Raw genomic sequence first — 23,739 nt, forward strand, 5'->3', positions numbered from 1 at the left:
GCAGAAAAGAAGACCCTATCTCAAAAATAACAAGTACAAAAATGGGCAAGAGGAGTGGCTCAGCAGTGACTACCAAGTGGGAAGAGCTGAGTTCAAACCTCAGCAAAAAACAAATAAAACATCTCTGGAATTGGGCCTGTGATTCAAAACCATAGCTACTTCACTGGAGAGGTAGGAGGAGAAGGATGACAAATTGGAAGCTAGCCTGGGCTACATAGTCAGACCCTGATTCAAAACAAAGAACACCAAACCGTCTCCCTGCTTATGCACAGCAGATTAAAAAAAAAAAAAACTCCCCGACACTTAAACATGAAGTAGCATACAGTGTTGAAGAATCAAGACAGATCTTTACAGATTCAAACAAGAGATACAGATTGGGGGGGAGGTAATGTGTGTTATATTTTTTAAGTATGGCTTATTTCTCTCTAGTTCTATTGAAGATACTACAAGAAAGAGCCAGATGCTGGTGGCTCACGCCTGTAATCCTAGCTACTCCAGAGGCCGAGATCTAAGGATCTTGGCTCAAAGCCAGCCCTGGCAGGAAAGTCCATGAGACTCTCGTCTCCAATTAACCCCCAGAAAACCTGAAGTGGCACTGTGGCTCTAAGTGGCAGAGCACTAGCCTTGAGATAAAGCTCAGGGACAGCGCCCAGGCCCTTAGGTTCAAACCCCACACCACCAACAACAAAAAGACAGTAATTTTGGTTTAATTTATGTTTGAACAAAATACACACAAAGCTGGGTGCTGGTGGCTCACATCTGTAATCCTAGCTACTCAAAAGGCTGAGATCTGAGGATTGTGGTTTGAAGCCAGCCCAGGCAGAAAAGTCCCCATGAGATTCTTATTTCCAATTAACCACCAGAAAACCAGAAGTGGTGTTGTGGCTAGCTTTGAGCACAAAGAGGCTCAGGGACAGCACCCAGGTCTGGAGTTCAAGCCTCACAACTGAAAGAAAGAAAGAAAGAAAGAAAGAAAGAAAGAAAGAAAGAAAGGAATAAAGGAAGAAAGAAAGGAAGGAAGGAAAGGAAAGGAAAGGAAGAAAGGAAGAAAGAAAGAAAGAAAGAAAGAAAGAAAGAAAGGAAAGAAAGAAAGAAAGAAAGAAAGAAAGAAAGAAAGAAAGAAAAGAAGGCAGGCAGGCAGAAACTCAACTGGAAGCATGAAAGCCTACCTGCTGAGCTGGGTAGGATGGGGGTGGAGTGTCCACTTTCCTTTCCTCTGCCCTGGGGCTTCCACTTCCTAGGGTCCCATCTTCTTTTGGAGCTCCTGGGGGTTCCCCACTACTCTCGCCATCTGCTTCTTCATCATCAGCTTCTGAAGAGCTACTACTGGTGCTGCTTACCTGAGGAGACTTCAAAGACAGCCTTTTGTAGCTAATGCTTCATAGCAGAAGAACGGTGTCAAAGTTAAATATCGGACCACTACTGTCACTATGAAGCTGTGCCCGTACCTCATCTTTCAGGGCCAGGTTTTCCCCACCGCCATTCATCTCGCTGTGGACCCCATTCATGTTGGCCACCACCTCAGTGTCATCGTAGTTGCTCAATGGGTAGATGTCAGCAAACTTTGCTGACAATGGTGCGACATCTTCATCATCACTACAACTGAGGCAAGCAGAGATGTCACCATGAAGTCCTTGGCTTAGGGAAGACAGGGAGGAACCACACGCAGAGTACACCTCCTCTAAGATGTCTTCAATTCAGAGTTCTGGATAGAGTGCCACTCCCACTACTTAACACCTCTAAGTCTCCTGAACCAAAAACACACTGAGAAGAGTAACAAAGAGTATCCAAAAAGAAACACTGAAGAAGAAATGCACTCATTATCTTATTTATGTAACTGTAACTCCTCTGTACATCATCCTTACAATAAAATAAAATTAAGAAAAAAAAAGAGCAACCAAAATGAATGGCGACTTATTAAAACAAATACCTAGAGAATTTCATTAAAAAAAAAAAAGGAAACCACAGGGGAATAAAAGAACAGAGGAAAACACATAATCAGATCTGATACTCCAACCTGTAAAGCCCTGGCACACAACTATTCTACCACTTCCAAGTAAGATATAATCTTTAAGTAAAACTAAAAGGGTACAGAGAACAACCATAGGTTTGACTTTTACAAGCACTGAACTTTCAGAAAATACTCAGTTGAATAAACCTTCAAGTGTAAGTGTGTGTGTGTTTATTTACTAATTTACTAACTACAAGGCCAGCTATGGTCAAGTCACTTAGGATCTGGAGTGTTGTCTTTAGCATGACATCTAAACAATAAGAAAATATTTATTTTGTTGTTGCTTTTGTTGCCAGTCCTGGGGTGTGAACTCAGAGCCTGGGTGCTGTCCCTGAGCTTTGTTGCTCAAGACTAGAGCTCTACCACTCGAACCACAGCTCCACTTTTAGGTTTTTGGGGGGAGAGATGTGGAAGGGGTACTTATTTGGAGATAAGAGTCACACATACTTCTCTGCGTAGGCTGACTTCCAACTATGATCCTCAGATCTCAGGCTGAGTAGGTAGGATTTACAGGTACATGCTGCCATGACCTGTCTCAATATTTAATTTTAAAAGAATCAAACAAACAGTTTTTGCTTATGAAGGTCACTTAACAAGGAGACTTCTTAGGCAAGTGTTGGCGGCTCACGCTTGTAACCCTAGCTACTCAGGAGGCTGAGAACCGAGGATCATGGTATGAAGCAAGCTGGTCCAGATAGTCCATCTTTTCTCCAACTACTAAAAAGCTAGAAGTAGAGCAGTGGCTCAAGTGGTAGAGTGCTAGCCTTGAGCACAATAAGCTCAGGGACAGTGCCCAAGCTCTGAGTTCAAGCCCCAGGACAGGCAAAAATGAACAAACACAACAACGATGACTTCCTGGTGCTGGAGAATCACGTGTGGTTGTCCAAGGGTCCACCAACACACTCATCAGTTGCATCCTCAGCCTAGGCACACAATGACCTGTGTGAGGTAAAAGTCCTGAAGACCAGAAAAAGAGTCTTCACCAGTAAAGAGTGCTCAGGATTACCAAATTCACTTGTGCTCTGTTTTTAGGGAAAAAAGCATATGTCACACCCAGGAGCTTAGTGAAGAGACAAATAGCAGCGGCTAGTGAGGAGTATCCGGCTGCCCGGGGCACAGTCAATGGTCACCACTCCTGGGGTGCTGCCACTGCCATGGTGGTTCCGTTGGGGAAGCCAGGGTTCTGAACTAAGTGGTTGCTCAGCTGTGGGCTGCACCTGATGATGGTCCAAGGTCCAGAGAGCACCGAGAACAGCGTCTAGAGCACATCCACTCTACTCCCCCAGGTAGAAAACAGCATCAGGAGAGACAACGCAAGCCAAAGACCACACATCTTCAAATCACAGTAGTTGACATTTGGAAAACACTAGTCCCAAGTTGCCGAAGGCCCAAAGGCCTGGAGGGCCCGACCAGGCTGCCTGAGCCAGTAGCGGGGAGTAGTTCTGGTCTAGGTAAGAGGCTCTGTCACACAGCAGAGCCCCATAGCTGACATCTGTCAAGAGCTATGGCAGCAATGAGCAGGCCGTTGAGTCTAAAACTGTCCACTACACTTTACACGTTAACTTTCCATGTTTCTGAAGGAAGGGGATCTCATATCACAAATCCTAACCCTCAACACTCTCACGGTCACCAAGGGAGCAGAGTTTTTAAGGCTATAGGGCAGGTTGATCTCCTTCAACAAACAGTCATGGAATTCTGACAAGCCCTTTAGAATGGTTCTGGGTTTGGGGCTTGGGGGCTCAGTAGTGTTTGCCTCTCCTGTACAAGGCCCTGAGCTCTACTGACAGCACCTCAAGTTAATTTTTTTAAAAATTGGGGTCTGAGAAGAAGTCCAAATATTGAAAGCATCATGTCCATTAAGTTTGAGAAATCAGAGGAACACAGCAGCCGAAGACAGGGATGCCAAACCTCTCCTATTTGGGCACCTCCGCAGGGCTCCCAATAGTTGCACAATAAATAACACATGTGCAACAGAAACTTAAGTATATTTAGGAAACCACACACATCTATAAGTAACACAGCCAAAAGTTAGCAAATGAAGTCTTTGCAAATGGTAAGGTCACAATGCTGACGGGATCTGGGAGCAGGCACCTGTGATGTGTAACAATGAAAGGTGCACAGATCCCTCACAAGTGCAAAATGCACCTAGTAATGTGAGAACACAGAAAACAAACTTTCAGATGCTTGCTAAAGTGATCATCTGAGTTCTTAGCAAGGCATGAAGCGAGCATGAGCGCTGGCTGACAATGAGGTGGATGAAGAGCGGGCCAATCTCCAGCAGAATGAGAAGACACTTCCCTGCAAACCAACATGCGTTCTTTCTGTACTGGCATTTAATAATTTATCATCTTTTAAGGTGATAAAATATTGTCAAGTTTAGGTTTACTATTTCATGTTTTAGAAGATGCTTAAATCAATAAAAGGTCTTTTTGTAAAAACGAAAAGCACTACAATGATGCTCATACTTCTATAGACCTTACTGAGTATATTTGTTATTATTGGATACTTGAAATTTCTGAAACTTTATCACAGAGTCACAACTTACAAAGTTGGTGCAGAGCCATTGTCTGTGAGGATGAGTCTGGGATGTTGCTGAATTGTGATGGGAGAGCTGGAGCCTGACCCTGAGCTTGCTGAGGACACACTAGGTGGGCGCATCTCAGAGAGATAGTCGGGAGCAGAATCCATTTGGAGTGGTAGCTGGTGAATGTGGATGTCGTCAGTGACGGGGGGGTCCATGATACCACAAGTGAGGATGTGTGACAGGCTGCAGTCATCACAAGCACATCTGATTGGGAATTAAGGACAGTTACCAAGAAAGCCAGCACACAGGTCACTGTGTTCTCTGCCTGGTTTACTGAGGGCAGTAGGCAGTAGCTCAGCTCACCTTCTCCTGTAGTTGCAGTTGGGGCAGTCAGGCATGCTCAGCCGGGATGATAACATGTGCCTCATGGTGTCTGTGAAGTTGTTCTCGCCAGTAACCATTTTCTTATTAGTTAACTAGAGGAGATTATTAAACAATGGCTTAACTTTGTAAGACACGTTCCCATTTGTGGGTAACAATGGTAATGTGAGCCGTGCTCATGTAGAAACCAATGGGCCCAGTTCACAGGCATCGAGGAACAAGGGCTGCATGTTACCCGGGAGTCTGAAGCCAGGGCCAAGCCACGCAGGGCCCAGGAGCTCCAGCAAGCATGCTCTATGTCCCCACCGTAGACATCTGAAAGCAGGGATGTGGCAGATAGCCAATCTCTAAACTCCCTGCTGTGTGCTCAGGACCTGAAGGAAATCTGGGCCAGTTTTGGCACTGGAACAAGCGGTAATTGGAAATGCTGCCATTGGATAGGACAGAACAAGCTCAGGATATAGTTTAGAGGCAGAGCAATTGCCTAACACAAGCAAGGCCCTGGGTTTGATCCCAACACCAAACATAAAAGAAAGGGACAGAGGAAGGGAGAAAGGAAGGATAAAAACAGAGCACAAAATGAACAGGGGAGGAAGGCAGGAAACTACCAGTATTTAAGAAACAATCAGGGACTAGGACTCATAAAGGAGACTAAAAAAGGTCAGGGAAGTGGCAAGAGTTGGTATGGCACATGGATAAGAGATCAAGTAAATTTCAAAATAAAGATGAGAGCCATGAGGCCCATGCAAGGGTTACTGGTGAACTCTGCCAAAACCCTGTTAGCAGAAGGTGCAGGGCTGCTGAGATGAGCAGGGTAGGGCAGGCAAGATCTGACAGCAGCCATGCTGGGCATCAGGCCCCTGGGTGCTGTCTGAGAAGCTGGGCTGAATCCCAGCTCTGGTACCTCAGGCACATGCATCCTTAGCTTCAGTGTGTATACGCTGGAGATACTGTTTGCCTGTAGAGGAACAGGGGGACTCTAAGTAACACCTGTCAAACTCAAGGGACACTTTGAACTAAGGGAAGCCAATGTGCCTTTTCATTAACGAGTAAAGGGAAGACCAGGATCTAAGGTTAAAAACCCCTCTTTCAGAACTTAGACACTGGCAAAAAATGCCAGTGTTCTTCAAAAGGTGTCAGTTACACGGAGCATACCTACATGCAAAGATGTCATCTGCTCTGTGAAGAATAATGTAAATTTCCTTTAATTGCTTATTCTGTTAACAACCTTACCTGTTCTTCAATAAATCGCCTTTGCTTAAATATTTCCCAGTCTTCTGTTAACGTACGCTGCTTGGTTTTCATTGTCATCTAGAAAAGGAATGTAAAAAGCACATTAGTAACAGCAACTAGAACATTTTCAAGAGATTTTCCTTATATGGCAGAAATGATATACATAAGAAATACTATCTTCCAGCCAAACACAAGCACAATACAAGAAGTACACTGCCAGGTATTTCCTTTCAGCATCTTACTCCCCTTATCAAACTTGTGTCGTAAGTACTTTTGTCACACGAAAGGCAAGTTCTACAGTGAGCAGGGTGACACATGTGTACTCTCAGCTACTTGGGAAGCAGATGTAGGAGGATCTTGAGTTTGAGGTCAGCTAGGGTAAAATATAATATGCACAAATACAAATGCAGGGGCTAGAAGTACTGCTCAAGTAATAAGAGTGCTTGCCTAACAAGCACAGGGCCTTTGGCTTAATTCCAATACTGCAAAATCAAACAATGTAGGCTCCGTGTGACTGGACTACTGGCTACCTGGAGGCAGCTGTGGATGGATGTACTGTCCACATTCTGCCTGTCTAGCCATCCTTACCCAGACAAGCCACAAGCAGAACTTTCCCACCACCTGACTTGCTCCAATGTGTGCTGTACTGTGAAATCTGCCCTCTTCCCACAGCAGCTGAGTCAAGGAACCATGATCAATGACAGGCCACAGCTAGGGAATTCAGTCTCTGGTTCCCTAGCCAGACAAAACATGACTGAGGGACACACTCAATCTAAAGAAAACACCACACAGAAGGAAGCCAACCAGGCACGCAGCCCCAATTCTGAAGCCCAACTGTGCTTCACGTGCAGGAACGAGGAAGAAGAAGGCACATCTCAAGTCGCTTGAGGCCACTGGTCCTATGACAGGCTCAACAGCACCCAACTCCAAAACGTGACAAAGGTTAAAGGCAGAACAACAAAGACTATAGAAAGACAGACTCTCCCAAGTTTTATAGAAGGGCCATTTGTCACCGCGGTGCCTGTGGCCGCAGCTGTAGAAAGACCACGGCTACAGAAAGCAGTGACCAACTGTGGTAACTAAAACCCGTGACTGCTTCGTGTGAGGTCCCTTCTTCCTTCTTCTGACAGGCGGCAGCAACGTTCAAATGGTACCAATGATCGCTGGACTCACATAGGGCCAGCACCCATCTGAATCTAGAACCACAGACCTAATCCTGTGGTCTCCTAAGCAAAATACAGAATCCTGGCACAGCGCCTTTTTATTCCTCATAGCACCACGACCTTTAAAATACAGCCCTATGAAGTGCTGTTCTCCATGACCTTCTAGAAAGGCAGGAGGCCAGGACTGGGCAGCAGGGGAAGTCTCATCACTCTAGATGCTACAGCCGCCTTGCATACCAGGCACGTCCTGCCTCCCAACCGCCCCTGCTCTCAAGCATCCATGTAGGTGACCCTGCTCCATTTCCAGACAGTTCTGAGCAGCACCCTGTTCAGCAAACCTTCTTCTAGAATTATCTGATGGCTTCTCAATGTCTCTAAGGTTCCCATTTGAGGACACAGAGTCTATGCAAGCGACAGTCAGTGTCACCAGACAGAGGGGCCCTGATCAACTAGCTGCCGGGCCAGATTGTTTGCGGTGCTACAGTGTTCTTCCCACCTGGGTCATCCAGGGGCCTGCTTCTGTTGGGATGTGCTGCACTGCAGGCTGAGGCTTGTGCCTTAGTCCCATCACTCACCTGTTCGTCCACATAGGCATCTATCCTCTTCTGGCACTCTAGCCATTCCTCAGCAACCCTGTGCAGTTCTTCCTCAGAGCGCTGGTACCTCTGCAGCAAGGTGCTGTACGTGTCCTCACTGCAGGTGTCATGTGTGGTGGTCCCTAGCCTAGGAGGGAAAGGGCCTGTCACAAAGACTCCCACCCTCAAAGTACAGAGCTGCTTCCTGCTGCTATGTCTAGTTCTGCCAGCTCACCTCCCAACTCCAAACACGAGGATGTCACTACACACCCCTGAAGGGCTGCTGTGAGGGATTAACAGAGTACATGTACAAGGCACCCCCCCACACGTTCACATAATATATGCTGAGGAGTGGGGTGGAATGGAAGGAGAGAAGGAGAAAAAGGACAGACAGACAGGAAGGAAGGAGGGAAGGAAGGAAGGAAGGGAGGGAGGGAGGGAGGGAAGGAAGGAAGCAAGGAAGGAAGGAAGGAAGGAAGGAAGGAAGGAAGGAAGGAAGGAAGGTAGGTTGGTTGGGTGCTTGTCATCACAGCTATGCAGGACGCTTCAGTAGGAGGAGCGCGGTCCAAGTTAGCCTACGCAAAACCTGAGATCCTCTTGAAGAAACAATGAAAGCAGAAAGGGCTGGAGTATAGCTCAAGTGGTAGAGGACCCACAAGGGTCTGAGTTCAACCACTAGTACAGCCAAAAAATGAAAAAGAAAACGAGATGGTAAGATGGAAAGTGAGACAACATGGGAAACAAAAGACACACACACAGGCTGGATGTGGTATATAATCCTACCTACTTGGGAGGTGGAAGGAGGAGGATCGCGAACTCAAGACCAGCCCATTAAAAAGTTGGGGAGACCCTATATGGAATACCAAACAAACCAACAACAAAAGTCCCCAAAGGGCTAGGGACAAAGCTCACGTGATAGAGCACCTGTCTAGCAAAAACAAGGCCCAGGGTTCAATCCTAGTATAAGGAGAAATGAAGATAATTGAAACTAATTTATTTGTTGTATCACACCTAACAATGTGAAGATAGCTATACACTTAAAAAGAAAAAAAAAGATATACACACTTGAGAAAATATATAAATAAAGGTTCTGAAAAAGAGGATAGAAGGTAAGATGGTGACTTAGGAAAGTGAAGTCTGGGGCCAAAGTGGAAGCTCAAAAGATGGTTTGGAGAGACACTGCTACCTAGCATGGCATCAGGAAACATTCACTTCTCTAACATGTCAACACATTATAAATCAATTACAAAGTAACTGTAATAAAGTTATCCTGACAAAGAGGATTCAGAATCAAATATGACATTTATAAAGAGCAAAGATTACATGCAGGGTTAGAAATTAGAATATTTACAAATGTTACAATTACATCCACACACACAAAACGCACATACCGTGAAGAAATGCCCATGTTAAGAAATTTATGACTACAGAGCATTTAAAAGTGTGTACATGTGTATAGACAAGGGAAAAAATGTGTAAGAAGCATCAAATGTGTTTACAGTGCCCTTACCACTCTCTTCATTGTTTTCTTTTCAGCATCTTATTTGTAATAACAACCCAAAAATTTTCTATACACTATTTTGTTGTTGTTGTTGTTGTTGTTTTTTGCCAGTCCTGGGGCTTGAACACAGGGTCTGAGCACTGTCCCTGGCTTCTTTTTGCTAAAGGTTAGCACTCTACTACTTGTGCCACAGCACCACTCCCGGCCTTTTCTGTATATGTGGTGCTGAGGAATGAAACCCAGGGCTTCAAGCATGCTAGGCAAGGACTCTACCACTAGGCCACATAATAGAAGTAAATAATAAATAAATCCATTTCAAATGAACCCTTGTCACAGGTGCAAATGAAGAGCAATGGCTCTTCTCCTCTTTACCTGCTTCTACCCTGGGGTGGATCAGGCTCGTGAACACTGAATAGGGGAGAATTCAAACTCCTGGTTGCAGAAGCTACCAACACATGTGGCAGACACTAAGGAAACTGTCCAGAAAACGGGAAGCACAGTGTCAGAGCACAGTGACTGAGGCTATGCCCAAGGCTCATTCTGCCTACCCAGAGGCAGCTCAAGACACAGCTCCACTCAGACCTGCAACAACAGCTCTAGGCCCTTTTATATGCCACATCACAGCTGTGAAATAGGTTTTCTTTCACTGCTGTGGCCAGCCTGGCTCTTCACATAACCTATTTCTAGTGCTGATGCAAAACTCAGTTTCTATACAGTTCACCAAGTTCTCTTTCCATGTGCTCCTCCCCCTACTCCAAACAGAAGCAAGCAAGCACACCTTTGTTCCAAGTTATAGAACATATATTATTTCAGGCCAAAGGAAAGCAGAAAACAGATAGGGGTACTGGAGACTGCTTCAGCAACAGACTGAGTAAGCATGCCAGGTACAGGACCTGGACCAAGTGTGGCACTTCTATGGGACAAATAGCCCAATGCCTTAATAAACAGAGAAGAAAATGGGGGGAGTGATGACAAGATGGAACCACAGATTAAATACTCCCAGAAGACAGGGTGGGGCGTTTAGAGTTCCTATTCAGTGATTACAGAGTTTCTGTTCGGAGTAATAAAAAAGCTCCAGAGCCGGGCTCCTGCATATAATCCTAGCTACTCACTCAGGAGACAGAAATTGGAAGGATTTGAGAAACTGGAGGTTTGAGGATAGCCCAGGCAAGAGTTAATGAGAATCCCTCTCAACTATACAGAAAGTATAAATACAAAGATCATGCTCCAGGCCAGCCTGGACAAAAAGCAACAACCTATTTAAAAAACAATGAAAGTAAAAAAAGCCAGGGCATGGGTCAAGTGTAGAGCACCTGCCTAGCAAACATGAGGCTCTGAATTCAAACCCTACTACCACAAAAAAGAAAACGCTTAGAAATACATGATGATGGTTGTGCATGTAATTAATGCTATTGAGTTAGTATTTATAACAGCAACTTTCGTTATACTTTACCCTAAAAATTTAAATGTAATATTCAAAAACTGTTTGAATTGTCAGATTATAAACTGTATCTCAATAAGGCTGCTAAAAAGAAGAAAAATAAAACTTTCTTATACTGTTATTAATTTACTTCTTATTCTGTGGATCTGGGGTTTGGACTCAGGGCGTCACGCTTGCTTACGCAGGTACTCTCAACACTTGAACCATATTCCCAGTCCTTCCTTGCTTTAGCTGTTTCTTAGGCAGGGCATTTTTTTGTCCACGGCTGGCATCAGGCCATGATCCTTCTACCTATAGTCTCCCACGATCATAGCTGGGATCACAGACATGAATCACCACATTGCCTTGCCTGTTGAGATGGGAGTCTAACTTTTTGTCTCAGATGGCCTTGAACCATGATACATCCCATCTTCTGTTACAATTTGAATCTGAAACATCCCCTAAAAGCTTTTATGTTGAAAACTGCTCCCTAGCACTGCAGTATTCAGATGTGGCCAGTGGCCATTTGGGAAGGCACACGGATAATGAAGACTCAAAATACGAAGTCATGTAGGGCACTGGTGGCTCCACCCTGCACCTATAATCCTAGCTACTTAGAAGGCTGATATCTGAGGATCGGATCACGGCTCAAAGACAGCCCAAGCAGCACAGTCCATGAGACTCTTATCTCCAGTTTGCCACCAAAAATGGTCAGGAGTGAAGCTGTGGCTCAAGTAGTAGACTACTTACTGGCCTTGAGCAAAACAGTTCAGAGACAGCCCTCAGGCCAACAGTTCAGGCCCCACCACACACCTTAAGCGCAGCTCCGTGGACTATTGGGAAGTGCAGAAACTTGATGAGGTGAGCACTCCCAAGTGCCCTTGATGCTTTAGACCAGTAAATACACAAGATAAAGCATGGGCAGAAAGCGGCATGAAGCAATGCTGGAAGGGCTAAGCTGCAATCTGCAAGGGCCCAGCCCTTTCTTTCAGCGTAAGCCTCTCTCATCCGACTGCTTCTCAGGTCATTCTCTCCCGAGGTGTGAGATTGTGCTCAATAAGGCCAAGTAAAGGTGGTGGCTCACACTAGGGTACATTTACAATACAGGAACACGTTGAGAAACAAAACCCAACTTATGGAGCTGTGGTAGCTCATGTGTAACTGAGGCTTTGCAGAAGGTGGGGAGAGAACGCTTACTAACTGAACATGGTAGCCACAGGACAAACAAACATCAGCCTGCATTCCCTCACCGACCCCAGCTTACCCACAGCAAATTCCCACCCGGTGGCTGTGCATTTATATACTGGTCTTGGATTTCCTCCAGGAGGAACACAATGGTGAAGAGACAAAGAGCTGAGGCACCGAGGGACATTTGTGACAGAGCCATTGCATAGCCAAGCCCTAAGGGAGCCAGGTCATGCTCTGACCTGTGTTCTCTCCCTTTCCTATCTCCCATGAACACCCAGGAACAACACCTGACCGAGAGCGACTGTAGGAATGGTTAAAGCACTCTACGGTGATCCCTTACCTTGTATCGTGGGAGTTCCATTCCAGAGATACTCCTCCCTCCCCCACCCCCCGCTGCCGCAATTGGTAAAAATACACAAAGTAGCAGCGTTAGAGAGTCATCACTTATCACTACTTCTCAGATTTTCACCTGTCACAGGGGTCTGTGGAATGTAGCTCCCACTATAGGTGAGGAATCACTATGTTCATGTTCGGTTTTCTTTAAAACACGCGATATAGTGAAGCCACAATAAATGAACTGAGATACAGCGAGGGACAACTGTATTCACTGTAGCTTTCCTGTACTAATGAAGTGTTAAAATTTTAATAGCATTTGTATTCATTACTTCAAAGTTCAATTCTATTACTCTTTAGGTTTTGAGCTTTCTGCCCAACTACCTTTTTCCCTAGGCCCTATTATTTTTCCTGAAGAAATCTCCACACCAGCAGTCTAGTTACAGAGAAGTGTGGCCACACCTCAGGACACACACACAGGTCAACACTGAGTACCTGATCTGTGACACCAGTGCTGGCAAGCTGCTCTGGAGAAGTGGCTCTGAAAAGACCAGATTTTCAAACAGATGTTTATTATGCAGTTCCCATGTCACCTGGAACTTTTTCAAGTGTTCGTTTTCCTAGTTAAGGGGACAAAAGATAAACAAAAGATGAACTGGTAAAGACGAGACATTTCCCGGCAGGATCCCCCACGCTGCCTCTGCACAGTCCCAGAACATTCTGCTTGTGAGGGGCCAGTGAGCCCTCCAAGGGCCAAAGCACACAGCAAGCCAGACCTGACTCCAGGACTGGGGCTCCACCTCACCCCTTCCATAGGACCCCCACACAAGGAGGGGTGAAGGTGTACACACAGATGAGGAAGGGTCAGAGAAGGAGAGGAAACAATGTATTTGACTGTCATTTCTTGGCAGTTAGGCTCTCAAAATATAATACAAGCTCTACATTTTAAATCATCTTAGTACACACAAATCACTTGATGCCAAGATATTAATTTTCTTGCCTATCTGGAGAAATGGCATTCTGATAGATGCAAATAACTAGGGGCATCTTGGCAATGGTAGAATTTCCTATAAAATGCAAGCAAGCTCATCAGTTGCTTTAGATGACATCTTGGGAGTACAGCGCCCTGACATCTCTGCACCAGTACTACACGTCTCTTAGACCATAGTTCTCTGATATTTCAGCCATCTTCTCTATCATCAATACAAATCCTTTTTTTTTTTCAGTGCCAATCCTGGGGCTTGAACTCAGTCTGTGTGCTATCCCTGAGCTTTCTGCTCAAGGCTAGCAGCACTCTACCACTTGAGCCAAAGCTCCACTTCTGGCTTTTTTGGTGTTTAACTGGAGATAAGTCTCACGAACATTCCTGCTAGTTTTGAACTAACTGTAATCTCTAGGATTACAGACACGAGTCACTAGCCACCGGCTCTCTAAATTCCTTCTCAAAATCTCACATAGTGAGAGACCTCTTCACTTTATGTCTCATACCCTCTATTTTATAATCCCCTTCTATCTAAAAAAAGGGGGGAAAAACAACCACCCTTTTCTTTGGTGCTGGAGGTTGTACCCAAGGTCTTGGCATGCTCGGCAAGCACTCTACCACTGGAGCTACTACCTCTAGTCCTTTTCATTTTCTTTCGTTTTTGGGGTAGTGTCTTGCCACAACTTTTGCCTAGGCCATTAAGAAAGCTTCCCAAGGGCAGATGCCATTATTTCCGTGCCATGACTTCTCCATCAAACTGTGATTTACTTTCTGAGGAGGTCAGGGTGGCCCATAGGCCTGTCCCTTTCCTGTGTTGGGCTGGGCACATGTGAAGGACGCACAGGTGCAGAGGAACTGAGGCCACTCTCTACAGCCCTCCTATGCACAACAGCATCGGCTGCCGACAATAACAACAGCATGAACAACCAAAGATACAAAGGACCTCTCTTTGGTCTCCTTATTTTCATTTCTGCCTGGCCCCGTGCCTTGCTTCCCAGGCCTCAGGTCTTCCTCAACAGTATTTCTGTGTCATGTCATCCAGATATCAGTTCCTTCAATGCTTCTACTGGGTGGCAAGGTCCAGAGGAACAACCCTCTGACAGTGTGCAATCACTCCACATCTTCCTCTACCACACGGGGTATGGTCTCTTACCAGAGTGCCAAGGAAGGTGCTGATGGAGCGTGCTGCCTGGCAGAGGGCGCCATACTCCTCTAGGAGGAGGGAGACGAAGTGATGTGCTTGTGGTGGGCCTTGCAGGCCAGAAGGGGCTTTTGCCTTTGCAGCAGCTGACAACTGACGGAGCAGGCGGACCTTCATCTCTAACACGTATTCCCGGGCTTGCTGCTCCAACCGCTGATACAGCTGGTAGGGATCCCGCTCACAGAGCCTGCAGAGAGAGTCAGCACTCAGATGCAGCCTGTTCACACAGGGAGCTGTGTCCGATGGTCTTCATGTCAGTCAACATCTTCCTAAGGCATTTCTAGAGGCAGCCACTTGTCCCATTCATGACCACCTGCAAGGGTCTCCATCACTCTCCTTATCAGATGAAGAACACAGACACAAAGAGCATTGCTAGGGAGTTCAGCATTCTACTTTGTCCTGAGCAATTCCTCCATGAGGTGCTGTTTATGGAGGCAGGCAAATGAGTCAGCCTGGGCCTCAGCCATTCACCATTAACGACTGGCAGGACTGATGAGGACTCTTTGTGAAGGCTCATGTGTGACTGACTGACAACCACCAGCCCCAGCAGAAGTGATACCTGGCTGCGGACCTAGGACAGGCTGCACTGTCCTTTCTAGGAACTCAGGATAGAACGCACATGGGTTTGTTATTTTTATAAGCTGAGGAAGCTTCAGACATAATTCATGCTGTTTAAAAATTATCCCAACAAGAAAAAATAAACTATAGTAAGTAAGCTGAAGAGCAGGGGGGAAAAAGTACATTTCCAAACCACCAGTCACAATGACAATCAACACTGTCATTAATTTCTTTCCAAACTGGGAGATGATTTTTTCCCACCCAAAAGACAGGGCCTCATACTCTTGATCTGCCTGTCTTGCTTAGCTTTCTATAAAGAAGTAATTACAGGCATGCACTACCACAGCCAGAGAGATGATCTGCTACAAACAACAGCAAACAAACAAAAAACCCAACTTGTTCAAAAGTTATCATAACTTTTAACTGTGTACTTCTGAAATCCTCTAGATGGAGGCCTAAGACCACTGGAAGATGACCGGAGCATCGGTCTTAACATACCACCAGGAGGAACCAGCCCAGCATGGCTTCTGTTAGAAACAAGCTTTAAAATGTATGAAGCTTACAAGTGGCGCTGTGGCTCAAAGTGGCAGAGTGCTAGCCTTGAGCAAGAGAGCTCAGGGACACTGTCCAGGCCTTGAGTTCAAGCCCAACAACCGACAGAGTTTTTCGTAAAAAGAAATAATAAATAAATAGCTAATTTTTATAAATGTATGAGGCTGGGGATATGGCCTAGTGGCAGAGTGCTTGCCTCGCATACACGAAGGCCTGGGGGGTTTGATTCCTCAGTACCACATATATAGAAAAAGAAGTGTTGCTGTGGCTCAAGTGGTACCGTGCTAGCCTTGAGCAAAAAGAAGCCAAGGTCAGTGTACAAGCCCTGAGTTCAAGCCCCAGGGCTGGCAACAACAACAACAGCAACAAAAAAATGTATTAAGCTTATTTTTTGGATTTACTGAATCCTTATGGGTGCCATGTTAGGTCAAAAGAGAAGTACATAAATTGTTACCCATTTCATTAATGAATGACCACACTACTTAGGCTGCAAAAGATTAATAAGCAATAACTAAACTTTTACAATAAAACATGTGGAACCTTTAATAAAATTCAATTAGAAAAATAATGTAAGTTGGTGTGATTCCCACCATGGATGGCACATTTTACCAAAGGTATATTAAATTTTGGTAGCATAGCAATAATTTTTTTTTTTTTTACAGTATTGAGCCTTAAACCTAGGGTCATTTGCATGTAGGGCAAGAGCTACATCACCAACCTTGGTGTAATTTAGATAAAGTATAGTTACATAGCTTCATCTGTTTTTAACTCAACATATATTTCAAGCTGGACTTGAACTCAGGATCTTTCTGCCTCCATTTCCCAAGTGCTGTGATTACAGACATGCTCCTCACACCCAGTGATAATACTCACAGAATATCTCCCATCTGCTTAAGGAGAGCCCTACGGACAACTTAAATGACGTGGAAACAACCAAACTCACAGGGCCAAGAGAAATTCTGGGAAGCAGGCAGAGGGGAGGGTGGTGGTGGTGGTGGTCTGCTGAGTCAGATCAAGGTATATTGTAGGAATATATACACATATCAAAATGAAATCTCTTTATACAACTAATTGGTGCTTAAAAAAACAACACAGACCACTGTGTAACTCATCCTTAGTTCTCAGTCCGAGGAGGTCAGACAGAATGCTTAATATCTTTGTCCATTTTTTGTATTTTATAAACATATGAAAATCTGTGTGGTACTTTTTTGCAAACATGAAACATGTGGAAGATGTTGCTGAAGTTCAGTCATACACTCATACATGTGTACACTCAACACGCACTGGGGCATCAGTACTATGCTAAATGCCATTTTGTGGCATCCAAGACATGGCACAATATGAGACGTCATGGGTGTGTGCATTTCCTACACACATTAGGAAACCTAGCTACTAAAGAGGGCACGTCACCTGAACCGCCTCAAAGAACACCAGTGCGTCAGGCCAAACCTCGAATTATCACCTTCAATGCTTGACGAAATCTACTGCTCAGTTAAACTTACATTCGAGATATGAGACAGAAAGAAACCAAAGTGAGAATCAACCCATGAAATGTCCAGCTCAAATTTGTTGTTTTATTTGGAACATTTCAAAAATTGGGGGGGAGGGGGAGGAATGGTACAAGCTATAAGAAAGAAGAGAAGTGACGTCCACCTCACTTTTGGCAAGTGTTGAAGAGCTTCGAGGCACAAGCCACTTCAGTGTGAGCAGCTGCTCAAGTAGGCCAGGCTCCCCAGCCTTCTACCCCCCACTCCCATCCCTGCCCCGCTGGGCTGCAGGCACCTGCCCAAGCTGCCAGAGCTCACCACATCTCAGTAATGGGGGCGCTCAGCCTTTTTCCCTGGCTGGTGAATGCAAGAGTGCTTATGTAGTACTTGGTATCGCCTCTGTACAGCAGAGACTCAAGGAGGCATTGTCAGTTTTCACCCAAGGAAATGACAGAAATATTTTGTGTTTCATTGGAAGGAGGAGAACTTTGTTTTGCCCGCAAAGCTCATTTTTGCCACTGTCTGCTGAAGACCTGAACCACACCCGGGGCTGAGCGAGCCCAGCTGAGCTTTACTCAGGACCTACAAGGAAACCCGAGTGCTGGGGCTCCACAGACAGCAGAGGAGAGGAAGCAAGGATCTGGATGGGGAAAACACACAGGGGTAACGTGTACCTATCTACGAGCTCCTTCACTCCCTCCTTGTCAGGTACCAAAGTCTGGTCCTGGTCATCTGCCAGTGGGGTCCCTGCCTGGCGATATATGCAGCGGACCATGTAGCGTACTTCCGACCAGTAGTTCTGCAGCTGCTGTGGTTCCCGGTCCGTCTCTGCTGAGATGTCTCTGTGACACAACACGGAAACCAGCAGTTAGGGCAGGCAGTCTCCTGACAGCGATAGCAAGGAGCTCCAGAGCCTGTACCTTTCCATCCTGTGTACCCACTTGGACCTACTGGTTTATTTCCCAGGTTGGGCACACAGCCCTGTCAGTCGGCTTCCCCCTTCACCTCTCAGCAGCTGCCACCACTGTCACCCATGTACATAACACTCTAATGAGACTTCTCTCACGTACCTGCGCTCACTGCAGGCCTCGCATGAGCACGCAGTGTCCGAGGGCAGTGTCTGCGCACCCAAGGTCAGCCTACTAGAACCACTGGCCTCTGGCTGCGAGCCCCCCAGCGGGGAATGAAGAAGAAAATCTTGACCCTGCTTCAAAAACAGAACAGATCAGTTACATTCAATGTTCAGGCACCAATTTTTTCTTTTCTTTCTTTCTTTTTTTTTTTTTGCCAATCCTGGGGGCGCAGACTCAGGGCCTGAGCACTGTCCCTGGCTTCTTTTTGCTCAAGGCTAGCACTCGGCCACTTGAGCCACAGCGCCACTTCTGGCCATTTTCTATATATGTGGTGCTGAGGAATCGAACCTCGGGCTTCATGTATAGGAGGCAAGCACTCTACCACTAGACCACTAGGCCATATTCCCAGCCCACCAATCTTTTCTTGACTACTTAGAAAAATACCTATGAAAGAAATTTTAAAAATGAGACATTAGAAAACATCTTAACCAACATTAAATCAGAGACTTGTTCTCTCAAGATTTTTTTATTTGGACTGGTGATTTTTCTTTCCTTTTTTTGTTTTAAAACTATACTGATGGTTTATGTCATTATCACATGAGAAAACACCATAATTTTCATTCTTTACAAGAGAACAGCTCTATTTCTGGTGGCCCAAGCAGTACATGAGATGACTAGCCCAGCAGGAACCTTCGAGAATGATGAACCCCCTGCCTCCTAGGAGTGGTGGGGACACTCAACAAGAACCACACGGTACTCTGAGCCCAGCATCCAACAGTTGGGGGCCAGTGCCTTTCTGTCCTAGGGTGCCATGATATGGGCTGCCTGCTTTGACTGAGGAACACAGAGGCTTTAGAAGAATATTCTGGACAAGTCCAAATGAAGCTGGTGAGATGGTGGTGTCCCTTGCACCCACATACAGAAAGGATCTCAATTGACCATTCCCAGTAGAGATCAGAACCTCAACCTGGGAACCTAATCCCTATCCTCTCCCTCTCCCACACTGGCCCAGCCAGCCTCTGGCCCCCTTGCGTGATGCATTGCAAGGTGGACTGGAACACTGCAGAATCCCCTTCAGGGCTCACAGATGGGGATCCCCAACAGATTGAGAAGTGCGGAGTCCCACCAGAAAAAGACTTCTACAGAGGACTTGTTGGGATTAGAGAACTGCACTTCCCCTCCAGAGGGAGCAGTGCTCCTTTACCTGGGTTCTCCAACATACTATTCACACCACTACCCTTTTGACTACTAGACAAGGAGCCCCTTCCAGGGCCCATCCTGTCCCAGGGATTGAGCACGTAGACTCCCACATCAGGTTTTGAGCTAGAAGAGCCTGGGGGACCAGCAAGGAGCTGTGCCATCCCTGGCTGGTGGGAAGTGGGAGAAGGAGGTGGGAAAGGAGGCTGCAAGGGCAGGGAGTACCAGCCCTGCACCACAACATTGGTGTTTTGACTTTCAGCCTCCAGTCACCTAGCTTGTGGTACTGTCACAGAAGACCAGACACCACCAGCTTCTCACAATCAACAGCACAACCTGTTAAGACCACAGGCCTGGTTAGCCAAAGAACAAGACAGCCTGGGCTGGGAATATGGCCTTAGTGGCAAGTGCTTGCCTTGTATACATGAAGCCCTGGGTTCGATTCCCCAGCACCACATATATAGAAAACAGCCAGAAGCGGTGCTGTGTTTCAAGTGGCCGAGTGCTAGACTTGAGCAAAAAGAAGCCAGGGACAGGGCTCAGGCCCTGAGTCCAAGCCTCAGGACTGGCCAAAAAAAGAAGAAAAAAAAAGGAACCAGACAGCCTGACAAAAATGAAGACACCCGCCCCCCAACTCCTTTCCACAGCTCTTTCTCCACCGTGGATGCACAGAAAAGACGTGAGGACGCTGCGTACAGCTTCTGCTCTGGTGACTCCTAACTTCACATCCTACACCTTTGGGGAAAGCTTGAATTAGCCAAGATAGTTGGAGCTTTGTGCAGATTGGATTTAAAGCCCCAAAATGAGACAAACCCAACACCAAGAGTAACGGCAAAGACCATGAGGTCTGAAGGACCCCAATGTGGGCAGTGACAAGCAGTCAGACATCTAAGACGGGGGTGACATGGGTAAGGGGAGCAGAAGCTGGGCTGGAGGGGCAGGCCAGCACCTTTCTTCCACAACCTCAACTGCATCCTGTACAGGGTGACCCTCTGGCCTCAGTCCCTCCTGCCTGGTGATACACAGGCTTATTACCACAGGCCCTTTTCATGTCTGCCTACTTGGGTGTTTCCTCAAGAGGTCGCTAGATCAAGTTCATGTAGCCTAATAAGTTCATGTCCTGCATCAAACCTGCTCACCCCTAAGCACTCTGGATTAACTCTCAGTATCTTGTTTACAACAGCCCTAAAAGTTTCACAGGACAGAGTTCCGCCTTTATGTCACTGTACTTACTCCTTTGCTTAGAGCATGAGTCTACTCACTGTGTGGCTTCTGATAAACTTTAGGGGTTTCTCCACCAGTCAAGCCTCAGCAAAAAGACAAGCCCTCCTATCCTTTGAGGTTAGAGGACCCACTTTTTTTTGTCTCTCTGTTCCAAATCTACCTCTGCCATGTCCTGTGATGCAGGAACACATTCGACCTGTGGGCAGAGAGCACTAGCAGGACACTGAAAAGCTCCCACCACCAGGTAGCTCTGCCCTTTGAGTACTGAAGGGGGCTTCTCTGTGGGGAGGAGGTGACCCTTCTGCCATGACCGTGCTCTCCACAGCTCACCCCACAGATCAGGAGGGCTTTATCTCCTGTCCTCCTCCTTAGTGTTAAGAAGTACCAGTTTAGTTTCTGTTGTGGTGCCAGGTGCACTTCTAGCAAATTCCATGTGACACCTTAACTAAACCATCCCAGTAGTTCTTTTCTCACAAACTGCTATCTGAAATCCTGCACCTTCTGACTTTTTACTTGAGAAGTTCATGTGAATGGGAGTCAGGCACACCACTGTGTACAGAAGCCACAAACTGTGACAGTGACACTTCCCACTGATAGAGATGAAGTTTTTTAAAGGAAGGCACAAGAGAGTACATCTAAAATCCTTAAACGTGGCACTGCATAGCACTTGCACAATCTGAATCTCAGTCATGTTCTGTCCAAGTCAAAGACAACTTAAAAAAACACAACAAAATATAGCATTCAGTATAAAATAAAAACCTGGTATCCAGTAACAAAACTGAAGGCAGGAAAATTATAATTTGACAAGAAAGAAGGGCCAAGGAATAGAAACAGACACAAACTAATGGCGATCATGTACCTGGCAGTCAAAAATTCGAAACTGGGGGCTGGGGATATAGCCTAGTGGCAAGAGCGCTTGCCTCGTATACATGAAGCCCTGGGTTCGATTCCCCAGCACCACATATACAGAAAATGGCCAGAAGTGGCACTGTGGCTCAAGTGGCAGAGTGCTGGCCTTGAGCAAAAAGAAGCCAGGGATAGTGCTCAGGCCCTGAGTCCAAGGCCCAGGATGGGGCGGGGGTCATTTAAAGAAAAAAAAGATCACACTAGTTGGAGGCTTGGCTCAGTTGATTGGCAGAACACCAGCCAATGAGCAAAAGTGTAGGCCTCCAGCCTAAGAAAAAGAAACATACACTAAATAGATTTATAAGCAGGCTAAAGGCAGAGTATCAATAAACTTGAATATGGGGGGGGGGGAACCACATAATGAAACACACAGAATTATGACAAAAATGACAGACAAAACAAATACATCTTACATATGAAGACATAGTAGACACGTTTCCAATTTTCCTTTTTTATTCCAGCACCAGAGCTTGAACAAGGCCTTGTGCTCTCACTTAGCTTTTTTTTTTTTTTGGTGGTGGTGGGGGCAGTCCTGGGGCTTGGACTCAGGGCCTGAGCACTGTCCCTGGCTTCTTTTTACTCAAGGCTAGCACTCTACCACTTGAGCCACAGCACCACTTCTGGCCATTTTTCTGCATATGTGGTGCTGGGGAATTGAACCCAGGGCTTCATGTATAAGAGGCAGGCACTCTTGCCACTAGGCCATATCCCTAGCCCCTCACTTAGCTTTTTTGCTCACAACTGATGCTCTCCCACTTGAGCTATTCCTCTAGTCTGGCATCTTGCTGGTTAACTGGAGATGATTTTTCTTTTTCTTTCTTTTTTTTTTTTTTTTTTGGTGGGATGGCTTTGAACCTCAATCCTTAGATTTCAGCCTCCTGGGTAGGTAGGAAATTCCCAAACTGGCTGAACTGAAGCAAACCGGTGCCACCCCAAGGGCCTTCACAGTGAAACCGCTGGAAACTGCAGCAATAGAGCACAAGTCTTAGAGGCAAGAAATGGAGAGATTATTTACACAGAAGCAAAGGAAGGACAGCACATGCTTTTCATAAAAAGCTAACAATCTAATTCCAAGCAAAACATCTTTCTAAAACGAAGACCAGGACAATGAGGACTTGCAGACTATACAGAGCCTTGCACAGTCAATGCTAAGTTTTAGGATTTGTTTTTTTGGTCAGCTGTGGGGACTGGACTCAGGGCCTGGGCACTGTTCCTGAGCTCTTTTGCTCAAAGCTAATACTCTACACCACTTTGGTTTTCTGGTCTCACGGCCTTTCCTGCCTGGGCTGGCTCTGAACTGTAATCCTCAGATCTCTCTCTGTCTTCTGATAGAATTACATACAGGCATGAGCCACTCCACTAGAGCCTGGCACAGTCTTTTGTCTGCTTGTCTGTTCTATGTGACACAAGGTCTCAACTAGTCACAACAAGCTGGTCTCCAGTTCTTGATCCTCCTGCCTTTGCCTCCTAAGTGCTGAGATTTCAGATTTGCATTACCATGTCTGGCTAAGTTGGTTCTTGAGGCAGAAAGAAAACATTACTAGGTGAAAATATAGACCTACCTAAAGGAACAAAAAATACCATTTATGACAAAGATGTGGTTCAAAGACCATGCATTCATGAATTTTTTAAGACAATTATTGAAACATAAAAATAGTAAAATATACATACATAAAGACAGTATCTAATTACCTAAGCATCAGTAACAGTGGGGCTTAAGGTGTGCTGCAGTAAGGTGCTGACACTTTATGTGAAGTGGTATGACAGCCTTGAAAATCAAAGAAGACCATCTAAACTCCAGAAACAACAACTAATAACATTATGACATATACATAATATACATAGTAAGCCAACAAGAAGTAAAGGAGAGGCTGGGAATATGGCCTAGTGGCAAGAGTGCTTGCCTCGTATACCTGAGGCCCTGGGTTCAATTCCCTAGCGCCACATATACAGAAAATGGCCAGAAGTGGCGCTGTGGCTCAAGTGGCAAAAAAGAAGCCAGGGACAGTGCTTAGGCCCTGAGTTCACAGCATAGGACTGGCCAAAAAAAAAGAAGTAAAGGAGAGTCATTAAAAACCTGTTAACCTGTTAATTCACAGAGGAAGACAATGAAGGGAAGACTAACAGGTATGAAAAACAGAACAAGGAATATTAGTAGCAAGGAAAACAGACAATAATGTGAGGATGATGATGGGATTTATTCAAGGGAAAACTGTAATGCTAACACAGT

General features: G+C 45.8%; 1 protein-coding gene across 2 annotated transcripts in view; it reads right to left on the reverse strand.

Moving 5' to 3' along the window:
• Positions 1–23,739, reverse strand: part of Fam193a (family with sequence similarity 193 member A) — a 66,304-nt gene that overhangs the window by 27,840 nt on the left and 14,725 nt on the right. For both annotated transcript variants that reach the window (XM_048363876.1, XM_048363875.1), the window contains 10 exons: positions 18,180–18,316; positions 17,784–17,951; positions 14,465–14,699; positions 12,825–12,949; positions 7,888–8,035; positions 6,150–6,227; positions 4,899–5,011; positions 4,557–4,799; positions 1,449–1,602; positions 1,170–1,349 (listed from right to left, as the gene is read on the reverse strand). In XM_048363876.1, the coding sequence (XP_048219833.1) occupies positions 1,170–1,349; positions 1,449–1,602; positions 4,557–4,799; positions 4,899–5,011; positions 6,150–6,227; positions 7,888–8,035; positions 12,825–12,949; positions 14,465–14,699; positions 17,784–17,951; positions 18,180–18,316 (1,581 nt within the window). The remainder of the gene's footprint in view (positions 1–1,169; positions 1,350–1,448; positions 1,603–4,556; positions 4,800–4,898; positions 5,012–6,149; positions 6,228–7,887; positions 8,036–12,824; positions 12,950–14,464; positions 14,700–17,783; positions 17,952–18,179; positions 18,317–23,739) is intronic.

The sequence above is a fragment of the Perognathus longimembris genome, chromosome 16 (assembly GCF_023159225.1).
Source record: "Perognathus longimembris pacificus isolate PPM17 chromosome 16, ASM2315922v1, whole genome shotgun sequence".
Taxonomy (NCBI): domain Eukaryota; kingdom Metazoa; phylum Chordata; class Mammalia; order Rodentia; family Heteromyidae; genus Perognathus; species Perognathus longimembris.